Source organism: Nerophis ophidion, linkage group LG17, assembly GCF_033978795.1.
Source record: "Nerophis ophidion isolate RoL-2023_Sa linkage group LG17, RoL_Noph_v1.0, whole genome shotgun sequence".
In the NCBI taxonomy this organism is placed as follows: domain Eukaryota; kingdom Metazoa; phylum Chordata; class Actinopteri; order Syngnathiformes; family Syngnathidae; genus Nerophis; species Nerophis ophidion.
The window spans coordinates 23,794,128-23,813,446 of NC_084627.1; the positions used below are offsets into that span (position 1 = coordinate 23,794,128).

The 19,319-nt window shown below is 39.8% G+C and overlaps 1 protein-coding gene across 2 annotated transcripts in view; it reads left to right on the plus strand.

The window, feature by feature from the left end:
• The window catches only part of LOC133536242 (guanine nucleotide-binding protein subunit alpha-11-like), a 44,221-nt gene extending 25,393 nt beyond the window's left edge, over positions 1 to 18,828 (plus strand). For both annotated transcript variants that reach the window (XM_061876623.1, XM_061876624.1), the window contains exons 3-7: positions 7,513 to 7,667; positions 12,456 to 12,584; positions 14,489 to 14,618; positions 14,714 to 14,867; positions 15,784 to 18,828. In XM_061876623.1, coding sequence (XP_061732607.1) covers positions 7,513 to 7,667; positions 12,456 to 12,584; positions 14,489 to 14,618; positions 14,714 to 14,867; positions 15,784 to 15,959 — 744 coding nt within the window. In that variant the 3' untranslated portion in view covers positions 15,960 to 18,828. The remainder of the gene's footprint in view (positions 1 to 7,512; positions 7,668 to 12,455; positions 12,585 to 14,488; positions 14,619 to 14,713; positions 14,868 to 15,783) is intronic.
• Positions 18,829 to 19,319: the final 491 nt, after the last annotated feature.

Genomic DNA, 19,319 nt, shown 5'->3' on the forward strand with positions numbered 1-19,319 from the left:
CGAAGTGGCTGGAGAGAGGGAAGTCTGGGCTTCCCTGCTTAGGCTGCTGCCCCCGCGACCCGACCTCGGATAAGCGGAAGATGATGGATGGATGGAACAGTGCAACATGAACTTTGAAAAAAAAAATTAAAATAAATACCCAAATGGAAAAAACTTCAATGTGAAAATTTGTCCTTCTTCCCTTAACTTGATGAAAACAGCATCAAGTTGTAACTTAAGGTCTTTCTCACTTAATGCTCAGACTAAACAACTGAAACACAATACAACTTTATATCTAAACCTCTACTGTGAGATAAATGTGATCCGCCATAAACACAGTGCATTTTATTTTGAAAATTGACCCGGTGTTTTATTTTGTATTTTGTACACTACTTCCTGTCCCGCACGATCCGCTCTGCTCTGTGCGGAATAGATGTGCCGTGCTCAATTGATGCGCCGTGCTCCGACGTCTGGCAAAAACAGAAGCTGACACATTGAATAATAGAATAATACAGCGTTTTTCTGAAATATTCCCCATATTAGATGCTGAAAAAGTGGACAGCGACTAGACTATAACTCACAGGTTCAAGCTGCTCCACTGTCATGTCTCCTCAGGCCGCAGTTGGTTCTCTCTCTCTCACTCACTCACTCACTCGCCCTCTGTCTCTCTCTCTGGCAGAAGCGCAGGCTCAAAAAACCCGGTATTACAAGAAAACGTGGAGTTTTTGTAGCGCTGTTTTTTTGTTTTGTTTTTTTCTTTTACATCCCTAACAGGAATTTATTAATGTTGTTTAAAGAAAAAAAACACACACACAGGCAGAGGGCACTTTTTAAGACGAGGCAAAAAAAGGGCAGGGGCTCAAGCACCCATAGGGCCCTATGTGTGCACGTGTCAAGACCCCGTACTGTTTTTCTTTGGAATTAAGTCTTCCTCCATTTGTTACCAGATTCGCACCTTCTCTCTCTCGTATTACCACTCGCACCGCTCCGCTAACACCACGTGCCACAGCTAACGTTACCCATGTCGCTACCTCTCTGCTATGCGAGGGCGTATGACGTTGCACGCGCGACAGTATGTGACGTATGTAAGAAAATGTGCTTGTTTACATCTCTGTGAGAAGGAGAGACAAGAAAGAGTGGGAATCGCATGCAGTGTAACGCCCGCAGCTCAAAACAACTGCGTGAGAACGTATACTCAAATATCACAAAATAGTCATTTTCAACATCGCACAGAGACCAACCCGCAATATATCCAGTATATCGATATATCGCCCAGCCCTATACTGTATAATACAGATTTATTAAAGTACGTGCACATCGCAGCCGGCAGATATGCGGCCTCCGCTCCAGACAATTGCTTGCGCCTCATCACAACATCCTGTTTCAACAGTGCTGTTTCAGTAATCAAAGTCAGTTTTAGGTGGCCGAATATTTGGTGCATCAGTAGTCAATAGTGCGCAAGTAATGCAGTCATACAATATATTACTTAAATTGTTTTTACGTTAAAACCCCCCCAAATTTTAAAGGTGTGACAGCTTTTTTTTACATGTAGGGGAATCCCTGACTCATTTCCTGCACATTCATGTTCCCATGCTCCCTTCTGTGGCTTTTTTCTATGTTCTGAAACAAGCAGCAGACATGCACCACTTTGTATGTGCATTTTAGAAGCAGTCCTGCAGTGCTTCTATAGTTATTTAGATTTTGTGCACTGAAGTTGTGCTCATGGGAGAGGCTGCGGCACTAATACACGAGAAAATGCGAGTTCAGTTCCAAAAAACTTGTGAGAGACTCACATTTTTGCAGCAGATTCTTCAAAAGACTAAGGCACTGTCAGAAAGATGTTCATTGACCAGAATTTTTGCACAATGTCCTTTAAAACACTACAGTGCTCTTGTTACTATAAAAAAATAATTAGACCAAAACCAATTGTCTACTTTAGGGGATGCTGATTTCCCAAAATATAGAAAGTAAAGATAACAATGAAGGGAGAAGTTCGGCTTTCCGTAAATGTGGCCCCAAAAAAAATGTTGTTGAATATTCCTCCTTTAGAGCTTGAATGCATATTTTAGTACAGGAGTCCCCAACCTTTTTTGCACCACGGACAGGTTTAATTTCGTCATTATTTTAAGGGACCGTCTTTCCACTTGTGCCAGATAAATGCAGCAAAAATAAATGCATGAAAAATACAATTCACTATAATTCTGAATTTGTGGGAGCCCTGGGCTTGTTTCTTTGCAATGATATGCAGATGGAAATCGGCCTTTGGCTACAATCTTTCACATTTATATTTCACATTTTCATTAACATGCATTGTATCAGGTCACAAAGCTATAACAAATATAACAAATGGCAACTTCCTATGAGGAGTTTTATTGTACAACTATAAACAAGCTTATTGGTGTGTCTAGTGCAGGGGTCACCAACCTTTTTGAAACCAAGAGCTTCTTCTTGGGTACTGATTAATGCGAAAGGCTACCAGTTTGATACACACTTAAATAAATTGCCAGATATAGCCAATTTGCTCAATTTACCTTTAATAAATAAATCTATATATATGTATATATATATATAAATATATATATATATATAAATGGGTATTTCTGTCTGTTATTCCGTCGTACATTTTTTTTTCCTTTTACGGAAGGTTTTTTGTAGAGAATAAATGATGAAAAAAACACTTAATTGAATGGTTTAAAAGAAGAGAAAACACGACAAAAATGAAAATTTAATTGAAAAAAAATAGTTTATCTTCAATTTCGACTCTTTAAAATTCAAAATTCAACCGAAAAATATGAAGAGAAAAACTAGCTAATTCGAATCTTTTTGAAAAAAATAAGAAGAATTTTTGGAACATCATTAGTAATTTTTCCTGATTAAGATTAATTTTAGAATTTTGATGACATGTTTTAAATAGGTTAAAATACAATCTGAACTTTGTTAGAATATATAACAAATTGAACCAAGCTATATTTCTAACAGACAAATCATTATTTATTCTAGATTTTCCAGAACAAAAATTTTAAAAGAAATTCAAAAGACTTTGAATTAAGAGATAAATTTAAATCTACAAATTTTCTAGATTTGCCAGAATATTTTTTTTGAATTTAATCATAAGTTTGAAGAAATATTTCACAAATATTCTTCGTCGAAAAAACAGAAGCTAAAAAGAAGAATTAAATTAAAACATGTTTATTATTCTTTACAATAAAAAAAATAAATTTACTTGAACATTGATTTAAATTGTCAGGAAAGAAGAGAAAGGAATTTAAAAGGTAAAAAGGTATGTGTGTTTAAAACTCCTAAAATCATTTTTAAGGTTTTATTTTTTTCTCTAAAATTGTCTTTCTGAAAGTTATAAGAAGCAAAGTAAAAAAAAAAATTATTAATTTATTTAAACAAGTGAAGACCAAGTCTATAAAATATTTTCTTGGATTTTCAAATTCTATTTGAGTTTTGTCTCTCTTAGAATTAAAAATGGTAAGCAAAGCGAGACCATCTTGCTACTAAATAAATAAAATGTTAAAAATAAAGGCAGCTCACTGGTAAGTGCTGCTATTTGAGCTATTTTTAGAACAGGCCAGCGTGCTAATCATCTGGTCCTTTTGGGCTACTTGGTGCCTGAGGGCACTGCGTTGGTGACCCCTGCTGCATACTATCGGAAGTGACAAAGTTGTATCAGGACACCATGAACCGGTGTGGTAAATCGGTACTCTTGAAACTGTGCCATTGCATTAAGAGTACTTTAAAAACTGAATGTCTGTTTACAAACATTACATTTTTTTATTTTCCTGAATTTTTGTGACATGCGAGTGAAACACTAATAATTTGGTACTTCAATGATATAAATAAAATGATAAAGTACGGTTTGGCGGTATAGCTCGGTTTGTAGAGTGGCCGTGCCAACAACTTAAACGTTCCAGGTTCGATCCCTGCTTCTGCCATCCTGGTCACTGCCGTTGTGTCCTTGGGCAAGACACTTTACCCACCTGCTCCCAGTGCCACCCAAACTGCTTTAAATGTAACTTAGATATTGGGTTTCACTATGTAAATATGCTTTGAGTCACTAGAGAAAAGCGCTATATAAATATAATTCACTTCACTTCACAAGTAACAAAATCAATATGATAATAATAATAATGTTGCATTAAAACCAGCAGCAATACAAAACACCAAAAATGACTTGCTTGTGTTGTCGTTTTGATGCTCAGAATTCCCGGGTGGGTGAACACACCTCGCCCGCTGTGGTTGGTGTGTAATGAGGAAGTGTTGCTGTTGAGGCTGAGGTAAAAAAATGTGTGTCCGTGGCGATAGACTTTAAAAAGATTTCTCAGACTCTGCATGCTTTTGTCGGGACGCTACATTCCTTACAATATCACCCTTCCAACACTTGTAGCAGCCGGCTGAGTCTGCATTAATTATCAACGAAATGAAGCACTAATAGATGCTTTGTTTTCCAATTTGGTTATTACCGTAAACGTTGGCACACGTGCCGTTGTGAAAACATGTTTTGCCACCCGTTCCTACTTTTTGCTGCCTGGCAGAATTATTGGGCCACATGTCAGTTGTGATTGTTCCCAGTTACAAAACTTTAGGCGGACACCTGCCCCACCAGGCAGAGCAAGGATAGGAAAGGAAAATCCCACAATCTCACAGAATAACAATTTTCTCCAACATCCCTGTAAGGATCATGAAGCATGTTTATCTACAGTGGGGCAAAAAAGTATTTAGTCAGCCACCGATTGTGCAAGTTCTCCCACTTAAAATGATGACAGAGGTCTGTAATTTTCATCATAGGTACACTTCAACTGTGAGAAACAGAATGTGAAAAAACAATTCTGGAATTCACACTGTAGGAATTTTAAATAATTTATTTGTAAATTATGGTGGACAATAAGTATTTGGTCAACCATTCAAAGCTCTCACTAATGGAAGGTTTTGTCTCAAAATCTCACGATACATGGCCCCATTCATTCTTTCCTTAACACGGATCAATGGTCCTGTCCCCTTAGCAGAAAAACAGCCCCAAAGCATGATGTTTCCACCCCCATGCTTCACAGTAGGTATGGTGTTCTTGGGATGTAACTCAGTATTCCGCTTCCTTCAAACACGACGAGTTGGGGTTTATACCAAAATGGATATATGGATGATACAGCAGAGGATTGGGAGAATGTCATGTGGTCAGATGAAACCAAAATATAACTTTTGACTCATACCCATCGGGAGGCCCCATTCCATTATTATGCCCACTGGAGTATGGAGTTATATCTCTGTCTTAATTTTGAGGTTGCAAAAGGGAGATTTTGAGCACAGAATATTACATTTTGTAAGCACTTACAATCCATTTCGAGAAGAAAAAATTTAACTCAATTGAACATTTTTATTTTTGCATGAATATAAATGTATTTTGTGCTTAATTCATGTGTCTGCATGTTTGCCATAATCGATTTTTATGTACGATAATTACTGCTTTCTTTGCTCTCTTTCGTCTGGTCTTCCTCTCTCGCTTTACCTCTCCACTCAGCGCATTCACTTTTTTTTAGACGCAGCATTAGGTTTGTGCAAAATAGACAACCAATGTTGTCCCGATACCAATATTTTGGTACCTGTAACGGTACCAAAATATATTTAGATATTTTTCGGTACTTTTCGATAATTTTCCAAATGAAGGGGTTCACAAAAAATTGCATTATTGGCTTTATTTGAACAAAAAACATTAGGGTACATTAAACATATGTTTCTTATTGCAAGTTTTTCCTTAAAATAAAATAGTGAACGTACAAGACAACTTGTCTTTTATTAGTAAGTAAACAAACAAAGGCTCCTAATTTAGCTGCTGACGTATGCAGTAACATATTGTGTTATTTATCATTCTATTATTTTATCAAAATTATTAAGGACAATTGGTAGCAAATGTGGGTGGGAGACAGGTACTTTTTAGAGGCGGTATAGTACCGAATATGATTCATTAGTATACTAATACTGGTATACTGTACAACCCTACTCCATAACACTATGTTTATAAAATGTTACACACAATGTTCAGGTTCAAATAACCAAATTAAAAAACAACTTACATTTGTGGTCATGTTGCACCAAGTTGTTGTTGTTCCTCATTTATTGACTCCATTAGCGGTAAGTCAATGCTGCCGTAATATTGTAAGAAACGATTTGATTGGAAACCAAACAGCCAATCAGAGCTTGCATCTTTCCAGCTTCATTATCCCAGAAGCATTAGTTCACGGCTATTGGAGTCCAGAATGATATAAGATAGGATCTACTTTTATTGAACCCACAAAGGAGAAATGACATGTATAAGTGGACTGCACTGCCACACTTGCCCCTAATGCAGGGGTGTCCAAACTTTTTCCACTATGGGCCGCACACTGAAAAATCAAAGCACGTGGGGCCCATTTTGATATTTTCTTAATTTTTAACACCAATATAATATACACTTTTTTTTTTTTTTTTTACCTTTGGAGTTTCCCTCAAGTTAGGTCCTATGGACACAGAAGGGTTTCAGTCTTAAAAAAGGTTAAAAATAAGTAATATTTTATTTTTATAATTAAACGCTTGAATCTCTAATTCAACTTCCGGTGGAAAAAAACAATTATATATATAGTACATATATATAGGCGGTAGAAGATGGATGTATATATATATATATATATATATATACATATATATATATATATATATATATACATATACACACATATATATGTATAATATATATATATGTGTGTATATGTATGTGTGTGTGTGTATTTATTTAGTTTTTCTACATTTTATGAGCTTCTTGTCAAAACCCAGTTTTTTGGGCCAAAAATACAAAATATACAATATTTTTCCCCAAAAGATTTTCAAAGTAGAACATTTAATGTAAAATAATTGGACCCCTAAATAAGTCAATAATTCATAGCAAAATTGATTTGAATGTATTATAATTGTGTTGTTTTAGCCAAAACAGGTGTTTTTTAATTCCACCAAAATTATTGGGGATCCAAAAGTGTCCCACTCATAAAATACTTTTTTTATTTTTTATTTTTTTATATTCAACACTTACATCTCTATATCAGCTTCAGATAATATAAAGTGTAATTAAATTATTGTATTTGTAATAACAAGCAATATAATAATTAGTAAAATTAGTATTAGTATATAATTAGTGTATATATATTTTGAAAACATTTTTCATATTTTTTCATTTATTGTTTTTATTTTATTTTTGTCCTTAAATCAGTCAATAATAATTCATACCAACATTGATTTTGGTTCTTTTTTTTTCTTTCAGAAATTATGAAAAAAAAAGGTGTTATTAGAGTCAAAAGTTTAACTTTTTCCTCTTTGCATTTCACTTATTTTCTCTTTTATTCAACTTAAAAAAAAAAAAAGTTTTTGTATTCTTAGAATGATGTGCCACGGGCCGGTAAAATATTAATTGTGGGCCGCAAAATGGCCCCTGGGCAACACTTTGGACACCCCTGCCCTAATGCATGCAAAATCTTACCCTTTCTCTCTTCTGTTCTGTTTTAGCAACTTGCAGAAAGGATGAGCGAAGTCCAGTTTGAAAAAGTCGAAATGTTGGAGGCGTGGCAGGTGGATGCCATCAGGAAGATTTGGAACGATCAGGGCATTCAAAATTGTTTTAGTCGCAGAAGGGAATTCCAGCTGTCTGACTCTGCCAAATAGTACGTCTATTTCTATATTTCTCTGCAAATAACACACACACCATGAATATGAGCCCGACGCTCCTACTAAAAGACAGAAGCAAACAGCAGAGCTCAGAGTCAAAAGGTACCTCACAAATGTGAGTATTACAGTGTGCATTTATTGTACCCTCAAAATAACTCTGCACACTCTGTCAGAACTGCAAAAAAAGTGAGTACGTTCCGAAGTGGAAATGTTTGATGGCCTTGAAGAAGAGCCACAGAAGCAGGGATGCACAAAGTGCCGCCCAAGGGGCCACCCGCCGCCCATGGCTCGTTAATCATGTGCCTGTGGCTCACTGCAGAAACAAAAATGAAAAAAAATAAAATAAAATAAGTGAAAAACTGAGCAAAAGTCTTAATAAAAAGAAAAACAGAGACAATAACAACCAATAATCACTCATGTGAGAGAGTGGAGCAACTTTTTTTTGACCATGCAACTTCCTGGCGGACAAAAACATTTTCTAAGTTGACCATGCAACTTCCCGGCGGTCAATTTTTTCTTTTTTTTTCTAAAGTTGACCAACTTACTTAGACTTCCTTTTTATTGTCATCCAAATTTGAACTTTACAGTACAGATAAGAACGAAGTTGTGTTGCATTAGTTCATGGTAGTGCAGGATAAAAGAGCAATAAGGTGCTGTGGAGGGGGGGCCTGGCCTGCGGACCTGCAGCAAAGCGGGGTGTGCCAGGACCGGCTGCGAGATCAGCGACAGGTGTGTAGAAGATAGAGGAGTTGGAGTTGGAGCAGGAGCGAGAGCTGTCAGGGGGTTGGCTTCCTCCGTCTCCGGTGGCCCCACATTGGGCACAAAATTGTAGAGGTTTCTATCCTCCGGGTTCTTCGGACAACCAAGCACTGACATGACAGTCTCGTCCAGGTTTACAATACTGTTTATTTGAAAAATAATTGTCTTCCTTTTCAGCAATTGGTTTGTGATTATCTTTCTCGCTCGTACTCCAACTCCTCTCTCCTCCCCGGCTGCTGCCTTTTAACAGAGCAACAGGTGATTAGATAAGCAGGCTCAGCTGGGCCATCCACATACCTGTCGCTGATCTTACAGCCGGTCCTGGCACACCCAGCTTCACTGCAGGTCCGCAGGCCACGCCCCCTCCACAAGTACAGATATAATAAATAGATTACTGTACAGATAAATATATTGCACTTTCGCATATGCATCCACGTTTATGGATGTATGTTATATTGTCTTTATATTCCACCGAGTTCATCCATTTTTGGGGGGAATTGAGAGGATTATAATGACGCATTCAAGAGTTATGGCTTAAGGGAAGAAGCTGTTAGAGAACCTGGAGGTTCTGCTACCGAGGCTGCGGAACCTCTTTCTGGGGGACGGCGTGGCGAAGTTGATAGAGTGGCTGTGGCAGCAATCTGAGGGTTATTGGTTCAATCCCCACCTTCTACCATCCTAGTCACGTCCGTTGTGTCCTTGGGCAAGACACTTCACCCTTGCTCCTGATGGGTCCTGGTGAGCGCCTTGCATGGCAGCTCCCACCGTCAGTGTGTGAATGTGTGTGTGAATGGGCAAATGTGGAAATACTGTCAAAGCGCTTTGGGCTCCTTAAAAAGGGGTAGAAAAGCGCTATACAAGTACAACCCATTTACCATTTAGAGTCCAGCAGTGGAAACAGTCCTTGGTGTGGGTGGGATGAGTCTTTGCAGATTTTCTGAGCCCTGGTCAGGCAACGGCTTTTCGCGGTCTCCTGGATAGGAGGAAGAAGAGTCCTGATGATCTTTTCCGCAATCCTGAACACGCTCTGCAGAGACATCCAGTCTGACGCACTGACTTCTAGGCGGACAAACTTTTTCTCTGGGTTGGCCAACTTCTGGCGTGGTGCCACAACCTTCTACACCTCAGGTGTCAAATGCAAGTGGCGTGTTGCTGGCTACCAGCTGCAGTGGCCTTGTGGCATCATAGATGCTGGCTTATGAACGATAACAGTCTGGATGGTTCGCTTCCCCTTTGGTCCGGATGACACGATGTCGAATATTTCCAAAAACAATTTGAAATGTGGACTCGTCAGACCACAGAACACTTTTCCACTTTGCATCAGTCCATCTTGGATGATCTCGGGCCCAGAGAAGCCGGCGGCGTTTCTGGATGTTGTTGATAAATGGCTTTCGCTTTGCATAGTAGAGCTTTAACTTGCACTTATAGATGTAGCGACCAACTGTATTTAGTGACAGTGGTTTTCTGAAGTGTTCCTGAGCCCATGTGGTGATATCCTTTAGAGATTGATGTCGTTTTTTGATACAGTGCCGTCTGAGGGATCGAAAGTCACAGTCATTCAATGTTGGTTTCCGGCCATGCCGCTTACGTGGAGTGATTTCTCCAGATTCTCTGAACCTTTTGATGATATTATGGACCGTAGATGTTGAAATCCCTAAATGTCTTGCAATTGCACTTTGAGAAATGTTGTTCTTAAACTGTTTGACTATTTGCTTACGCAGTTGTGGACAAATGGGTGTACCTCGCCCCATCCTTTCTTGTGAAAGACTGAGTGTTTTTTGGGAAGCTGTCTTTATACCCAACCATGGCACCCACCGGTTCCCAATTAGCCTGCACACCTGTGGGATGTTCCAAATAAGTGTTTGATGAGCATTCATGGGGACGGCGTGGCGCAGTGGAAGAGTGGCCGTGCGCAACCCAAGGGTCCCTGGTTCAATCCCCACCTAATACCAACCTCGTCATGTCCGTTGTGTCCTGAGCAAGACACTTCACCCTTGCTCCTGATGGGTGCTGGTTAGCGCCTTGCATGGCAGCTCCCTCCATCAGTGTGGGAATGGGTAAATGCGGAAGTAGTGTCAAAGTGCTTTGAGTACCTTGAAGGTAGAAACGCGCTATACAAGTACAACCCATTTATCATTTATTCCTCAACTTTACGAGTATTTATTGCCACCTTTCTCTTGTCGCGTGTTCCTGGCATCAAATTCTAAAGTTAATGATTATTTGCAAAAAAAAAAAGGTTTATCAGTTTGAACATCAAATATGTTGTCTTTGTAGCATATTCAACTGAATATGGGTTGAAAATGATTTTCAAATCATTGTATTCCGTTTATATTTACATCTAACTTAATTTCCCAACTCATATGGAAACGGGGTTTGTAGTTTTTTATTGCCATTGTTTGAGAACGGGTTCACAGACTAGGAATTTTTCTCGGTGCGATTGTGCAACATAAAACACATAACACAGAATAGGTAATAAAATAATCTGTAACTGAGCAATCAGATTTTGTTCTTGTTCATGTGTCTGATGGCCCAGGGGAAAAAACTGTTCAGGTGGCTGGAGGTGTAGGTATGGATGGACCGTAGTCTCCTGCCTGAGGGAACAGGGGAGAATGGTTTGTGACCAGGGTGAGAAGACTCAGCTGTGATCCGACCAACACACCTCTTGGTCCTGGAGAAGTACAGGTCCTGGTCTGATGGGAGCTTGCAACCAATCACCTTCTCAGCAGCACGTACGATGCGCTGCAGCCGATGCTTATTCTAGACTGTAGCGCAGAGGAACCACACGGTGATGGAGGAGGTGAGGATGGACTTGATGATGGCTGAGTAAAACTGCACCAGCATCTTGGCCGATACCTTAAGCTTCCTCTGCTGCCGTAGGAAGCACATCCTCTGCTGGACCTTCTTTATGACGGAGCTGATGGTCAGCTCCCACTTGAGGTCCTGGCTGATGGTGGTGCCCAAGAAACGATCAGGCACAATAAGGACATTGTCATTAAGATTTTAAAATCAGAATCAGAATTACAATGAGAAATACTATATTAATCCCCAAGGGAAATTAAAATGTTCAGCACAATCCCATTCAAGAGCAGACAAACATCACAGGGAGACAGAACAGGATGGCATCCGGCACTCTTTACAGAAACGGCGAGAAACCGGTAAACACGGGGGTGAGAGGGGCAGAGGTCCAGACTGAGGCCAAGGGGGAAAAAAATCATAGCCATAGCACACATAAGCATGCGTTTACGGGGGAAACATCAAACGTCAAAGAATGTTAAAGACATTAAAAGAGCAGAGCTTATGCAACCAGTCACTTCTACATACAGCTACAAAAAAGTAAACAAATACTTTTAAAAAAACATATACACTGTGGTGGCCTTTGCGGTGTTCCACGCCATCGTCTGCTGGGGTGAGGGGAGCATGGCCAGAGACAGGAGCAGACCCAACAAAGCAACCAAGAAAGCCGACTCCACCCTCGGCTGCCCACTAACTCTCGGCCAGTGTCCAGTCCGCATGGATGAGCGAGGATGCCTCTAAGGAGACCGAGGTGTCCGATACCTGCTCTTTCACTGTGAAGCTTGTCAGCTCCGCAGCCCTGTCTCTTCATAAAATCTGAAGATAGTTCTGTTACAGACCCCACACATAAATATGAAAATTCATCATTGAGCAGTTGTCCTCCAAGCCCGAAATCTTGCATGAACAAACATTGCTCTAACAAAGTTCGAGAAAAATCATAGCAACCGAGCACCATAGACTGGAAAAACAGGCAAATATGGAAGAGGACACACGAGAGGAGGGAACACAAGTGATTAGTTTTGACAGAATATTCCCAATCCTAAAAAAACAAAAACAAAACAGGCATAAATGGCTGTGTGTTGAGAGTAAATTCACTGTTATATAAGATGCACACTAACTACTTTACATTCTATAAAATTGTAATAGAATATTTGCATGCATGGAGGGGTGTACTCACTGTTGTGAGTTAGTGTTCATGTAATAAATGATGACTCGTGTTTTCAACTTTACAGTTACCTTTCCGACTTGGACAGAATCTCAGCCCCCAATTACATCCCAACTGAGCAGGACGTTTTGAGGGTCCGTATCCCAACCACGGGCATCATCGAGTACCCTTTTAAGATCAAAGGAGTTACCTTCAGGTTGAGTATGATGTTGTATGTTCATTTTTTTCTAATAATTGGGAGGAGACATTTTGACCTGCATACGATTGTGTAAAATGATATTATCTACCTTAATAGCAAGGGAGGTAGATCACTTCATTTTGTGCAATGGTGAGGAGTCATAAAAGTGCACAACTCATCCCTCAAATGTGGTGAATGTTAAGTCCCATGAACCCGAATGAGTTTTAGCCATAACAGTCTTAAATGTATATCTTTTATATATCTTTATTACTTTCAACGTTTACATCTCTAGAGTAACTTCAAATCTAGCGATAACACTTAGTGTGGGGAACATCCATCCATCCATTTTCTACAGTTTTTCCCTTTCAGGGTGGCGGGGGGTGCTGGAGCCTATCTCAGCTGCATTCGGGCGGTAGGCTGGGTACAACTTATTGACCTTTAATTAGTTGCTTATCAACATGCAAATTAGTAAAATATTGTCTCTTAATTAGTCATTATTAATTACTTGTTACTGCCTTGTTCTGCAATGCACCTAACCCTAACCTTAACTCCAACCCTAACCCTAACCCTAACCCCAACCCTAACCAAATAACTCAAAATTAAGTCTTTGTTACTTAGAATATGTTCCCCGAGTGTCCAAATAACTCAAAATTAAGTCTTTGTTACTTAAAATATGTTACCCCTACTAAAGTGTTACCAATCAAGCCGCTGATATTCCGTACTTTTTGGATTATAAATCGCAATTTTTTTCATAGGGGTTGCGACATATACGCCGGAGCGACTTATGTGTGAAATTATTAACACATTACCGTAAAATATTAAATAATATTATTTATCTCGTTCGCGGAAGAGACAAAGAAAATGTCAGCAATCGTCACACACACTTCAACCAATAAGAATTCGAGGGTCATGGCAGAAGTGCATTGTGGGTCATGGAATGCTAACTGTTATATGCTATATGCTACTGCTGTAGCTATTAAAACAAATCATTTCACTGTTGGCGTTGACTTATAAAAACTGAGAAGTGCTGAACAAAAATGGCACTGAAAAGGAAATCATGTACTGCAGATTCCAAGCTGGACGTAGTGAAATATGCAGCAGAAAACGACAAGAGGAAGCGGCGCATACCTTTGGAGTTGGCAGAGTTGTTTAGAAGCGACATCGAGGAAGAAGATTTCTTCGGATTTATCGATTTGGAGTGACAGATTGTTTGGCAAACGTATAGCATGTTCTATATGTTATAGTTATTTGAATGACTCTTACCATAATATGTTAGGTTAACATACCAGGCACCTTCTCAGTTGGTTATTTATGCCTCATATAACGTACACTTATTCAGCCTGTTGTTCACTATTCTTTATTTATTTTAAATTGCCTTTCAAATGTCTATTCTTGGTGTTGGATTTTATCAAATAAATTTGCCCCCAAAATGCTACTTATACTCCAGTGTGATGTATATATGTTTTTTTCCTTCTTTATTATGCATTTTCGGCCGGTGCAACGTATATTCCGGAGCGATTTATAATCCGAAAAATACGGTATGTGTTTGTTTACTGTGGTATATTATTTATTTATTATTTATTTTCTCACTGTTCTCTTACAGAGAACAAAGAAATGGGATAACATTGCTATGGTATGAAAAGGGGTAGGATTAAATAAGCTCTGCTTCTTCCTACTCCTTTTCGGACGTGCTGTAATGAAACAACTTGAATTGTGTGATGCATTAAATTGTATCGTATGCATGTTCCAAATAAACTGAAACGGAACTGAACTGAACTCATAACATGTTAATTTTGTACTTTCTCAACTTCAAAAATTGTCATCTGCCCCCTCTTGCACTGAAGTAGAGGCGGCCCCGAATGTATATGTAACCGTCATTTCCTGTCCATAGACCCAAAATAACGTAGTCTTTGTGTGTATAGAATGGTGGACGTGGGCGGTCAGCGTTCAGAAAGGAAGAAGTGGATCCACTGTTTTGATAGTGTCTTAAGCATTATCTTCCTGGCCGCGCTCAATGATTACGATCAGGTCCTTCTTGATGATCCGAAACATGTAAGCATTAAAAGATCCATTTTGTGTTGTCCTTTTGTCCTCGTTCTTGGAGGTTGATCGCATGTCGTTTATGAGCCTCACATTTTTGTTCTCAGAACCGAATGGAGGAGAGTCTGGCTTTGTTCGAGACGTTAATCACATCCCAATGGTTTACCCAAACCTCCTTCATCCTCTTTCTGAACAAAACTGACTTGCTGGAGGAGAAAGTCTTAGAGTCGAATGTGGCGGACTACTTCCCAAGATACAAAGGTAAGTTTTACGTTTTTTATGAATTGTGTCCCCACCCCAAAATAACGTCTCTGATTTTGAGGCACTCATAAGCGTAGTGTATGGTTCACAAAGTTGTGCCCCATTCCATTGGAGGATCTTTGACCAGCGTTTTCTTGTAGTGTGTCCTTAAAAAATCACAGGACTACTTCATCTCTACAGAACTGTTTCATGAGGGGTTCCCTCAATCGTCAGGAGATTTTGAGGTAACCCCTCATGAAACAGTTCTGTAGAGATGAAGTAGTCCTGTGATTTTTCCCACACATACATATACATAAATTCACTGTTATATAAGATGCACACTAACTACTTTACATTGTATAAAATTGTAATAGAATATTTGCATGCATGTGAGGGGTGTACTCACTGTTGTGAGTTAGTGTTCATGTAATAAATGATGACTCGTGTTTTCAACTTTACAGTTACCTTTCCGACTTGGTATCGAGCACTATTCTCTGGATAATCTAACTAAGACGTGTATATATATATATATATGTATATACATACATATATATATATATATATTGCGATGAGGTGGCGACTTGTCCAGGGTGTACCCCGCCTTCCGCTCATTTGTAGCTGAGATAGGCGCCAGCCCCCTCCGTGACCCCAAAAAAGGGAATAAGCGGTAGAAAATGGATGGATGGATGGATATATATATATATATATATATATATATATATATATATATATATTACAATTATTTACTTTGGTGAAGTGAAAATGTGAAGGTATGGCAAGCCTTGCATTGACATATTATAATGAAGGAAGACGAAAATGCAAATAAATCACTGCTCTGTATTCAATATAAAATGTCTTCTGTAACAAACAGGGGATTCACCAATAATCATTTTGTATCTAGGGCTGAACTTTGATTCTTTGTGATTTGATGGCGCAGGGCCTCCACGCAACGCCACAAAAGCAAAAGAGTTTATCCTGGAGCTCTACGCGATGTTACACAAGGGCCACCAAAAACGTCTCTTCAAGCACTTCACCTGCGCCACGGACACACATAACGCCAAAGTGGTCTTCAACAGCGTCAAAGATATGCTCTTAATTGATATATTGAACTAGTCGTCGCACCAACACTCGGAGTGGACATTGAGTGCTGTGTTGAGGCTCACGACAACCATGAGATGCAGCCCGGCAGTCCCAGGAAAACCTAAATGTACTCCCAAATTGCATTGCTTTGTTTATTATTACCAGTAAACAAACGTGATCGTATTTGGAAATAAGCGGGTGCTTATGAAGCCAAAACACTGCCATGAAGATTTGGCATTGAGAAAAAAAATGACATTGTGGAAAAAGTTGTATTGGCACCAAAACAAGTTTTGGCATTCCTCTTTTCAGCATCTATCGATGTTTTTAATCACTTTGAAGGGTTAGTTGAAATGTTCCAAAATGATTCACGTTGTTGTAGTTAGCATACACACTTCTGCTGTTTAAATGAATAATCAACATTCTATTGTCAATGTTAATTTTTCCCTTCTATTGTTTGTATAATAAAAACCATTATTCCTGGTAGAAAGAAAAAATATATATATCTGGATCTATATTCTTATTCAATTGAAATTCAGGACTACTATGATCTATGCTGTTCAAGGTTTTCAGTTCCATACATTTTTTCTGTTTCTGTATTAATGTAAAGATTAATGTGCACCTGCTCAAGGTTTTCAGTTTCATACATTTTTTTCTGTTTCTGTATTAATGTAAAGATGAATGTGCACCTGAGAAAAGATATTCTTGTTTGGTAATCCCTTGGAGCGTTTTAATTTTGTAGTTTGATGTTTATGTTTGTTTTCTCTCAGACTGCATTATCGTTGTTATTGTTGTAGTTTTTAGGAGTTCTAATATTTGTCCAGATTCTTGATGTCTTTGTTAACTAGGACTCTTGCTTCTGGACCCCCGTTCAAATGAATGCAGATTTTGCAGTTGGCACTCATTGTTCCCTGAATCCCCCCCAAGCTTTCTTGGCATTTAGTGAGGTGCTGGTTCATGTACACATTGGTACCCTTCAACTTTTTACCCTGTCTCAGCAATCAATCAATCAACCAATCAATGTTTATTTACATAGCCCTAAATCACAAGTGTTTCAAAGGGCTGCACAAGGCACAACGACATCCTCGGTTCAGATCCCATATTAGGACAAGGAAAAATTCAACCCAATCGGACAATGGGAAACCTTGGAAAGGACCGCAGATGTGGGACCCAATGGACGTTGAGTGGATCCAGCATAATATTGTGTGAGTCCAGTTCATACTGGGGCCAGCAGGAGACCATCCCGAGCGGAGACGGGTCAGGAGCGCAGAGATGTCCCCAACCGATGCACAGGTGATCGGTCCACCCCGGGTCCCAACTTTGGACAGCCAGCACTTTATCTGTCGCCACAGAGCCTGTGCCTCAACCCTTCCACAAAGGAGAAGGGGGCAGAGCAGAAAAGAAACAGCAGATCAACTGGTCTAAAAGGGGGGGTATATTTAAATGTTTAAAGAGCCATATTGGACCAAAAATACAAAAACAAATCTGTCTGAAGCCGTAAAAAATTAAAAGCCATATTACATACAGATAGTGTGTCATGAGATAGCAATTGAATTAAGAGGACTTAAAGGAAACTAAAGGAGCTCAAATATAGCTACAAATGAGGCATAATGATGCAATATGTACTACAGCTAGCCTGGATAGCATGTTAGCATCGATTAGCTTGCAGTCATGCAGTGGCCAAATATGTCTGATTAGCACTCCACACAAGACAGTAACATCAACAAAACTCACCTTTGTGCATTACCGCACAACATTAAAAGTTTGGTGGACAAAATAAGACAGAAAAGGAAGTGGCATAAACGCGTCTTAGAAAGTCGGAGAACGTTATACATGTAAACAAACTACGGTGAGTTCACGGACGGCCTAAATTAGTAGGACAAAACGCCGCTCGCCAAATACTCGAATCAGTGAAGCATGTGGTTTGGATGTACTAGGCCACCATTTTCCCGCAGACAACAAGACAGTAGATGGATCCGCTTTGGACTGGACTCTCGCGCCAGTGTTGAATCCATTATGGATTGAACTTTCACAGTATCATGTTAGACCCGCAGGCTTCACGGTGGCAGAGGGGTTGGCCCTCAATACGAAGGTCCTGCAGTCCTGGGTTCAAATCCAGGCTCGGGATCTTTCTGTGTGGAGTTTGCATGTTCTCCCCGTGAATGCGTGGGTTCCCTCCGGGTACTCCGGCTTCCTCCCACCTCCAAAGACATGCACCTGGGGATAAGTTGATTGGCAACACTAAAATTGGCCCTAGTGTGTGAATGTGAGTGTGAATGTTGTCTGTCTATCTGTGTTGGCCCTGCGATGAGCTGGCGACTTGTCCAGGGTGTACCCCGCCTTCCGCCCGATTGTAGCTGAGATAGGCGCCAGCGCCCCCCGCGACCCCGAAAGGGAATAAGCGGTAGAAAATGGATGGATGGATGTTAGACCCGCTCGAAATCCATTGCTTTCGTCCTCTCCAAGGTTTTCATAGTCATCATTGTCACCGACGTCCCACTGGGTGGGAGTTTTCCTTGCCCTTATGTGGGCCTACCGAGGATGTCGTAGTGGTTTGTGTTGTGGTTTGTGCAGCCCTTTGAGACACAAGTGATTTAGGGCTTTATAAGTAAACGATTGATTGATAGATTGGTTTTTTTCACCACTTTGATACAACCTGCATGATGACAAAGGAGACGGTTGTCTGTGTAATGTCTGTAGGTTGTCACGCATGTTGTCACCTGGCCTGATCCGGGCCAACGCTAATTATGTTGACAATTAAATCAAGACACCTCTTAAGGTGTGGCAACGCTCAGTGGGAACTCCTTTGCACCAAACTGCCATGCTTCAGACCGGTTGGACATCCTGTTTGGAGGTCCTGACATAGTTCTAGTAAGTCAAATAAAGTGTACTGGAATGACTGTAAGAGGAAGTTGGCTCGGTGTGTGTGCTGCTTTAGTACATTCTTTAAGGGCGAGTACAATCTGCTGATTGAAAATTCTTCGCTGAATTATTCAACATAAGTATAAGTATTCATTTTGCAATGTTGAAAAACAACAAATTAGTAATGAAAAGAAAGTATTAATGTTTTGAACATACAAGAAAACACATTTTTGGGTGCAGGTTAGATGGAGTGTCCGCCCTGAGATGGATAGGTTGTGAGTTCAAACCCTGGCCGAGTCATACCAAAGACTACAAAAATTGGACCCGTAACCTCCCTGCTTGGCACTCAGCATCAAGGGTTGGAATTGGGGGTAAAATCACCAAAATGATTCCCGGGCGCGGCCACCGCTGCTGCCCACTGCTCCCCTCAACCTTCCATGGGGTGATCAAGGGGATGGGTCAAATGCAGAGAATAATTTCGCCACACCCGGTGTGTGCGTGACAATCATTGGCACTTTAACTTTAACTTAAAAT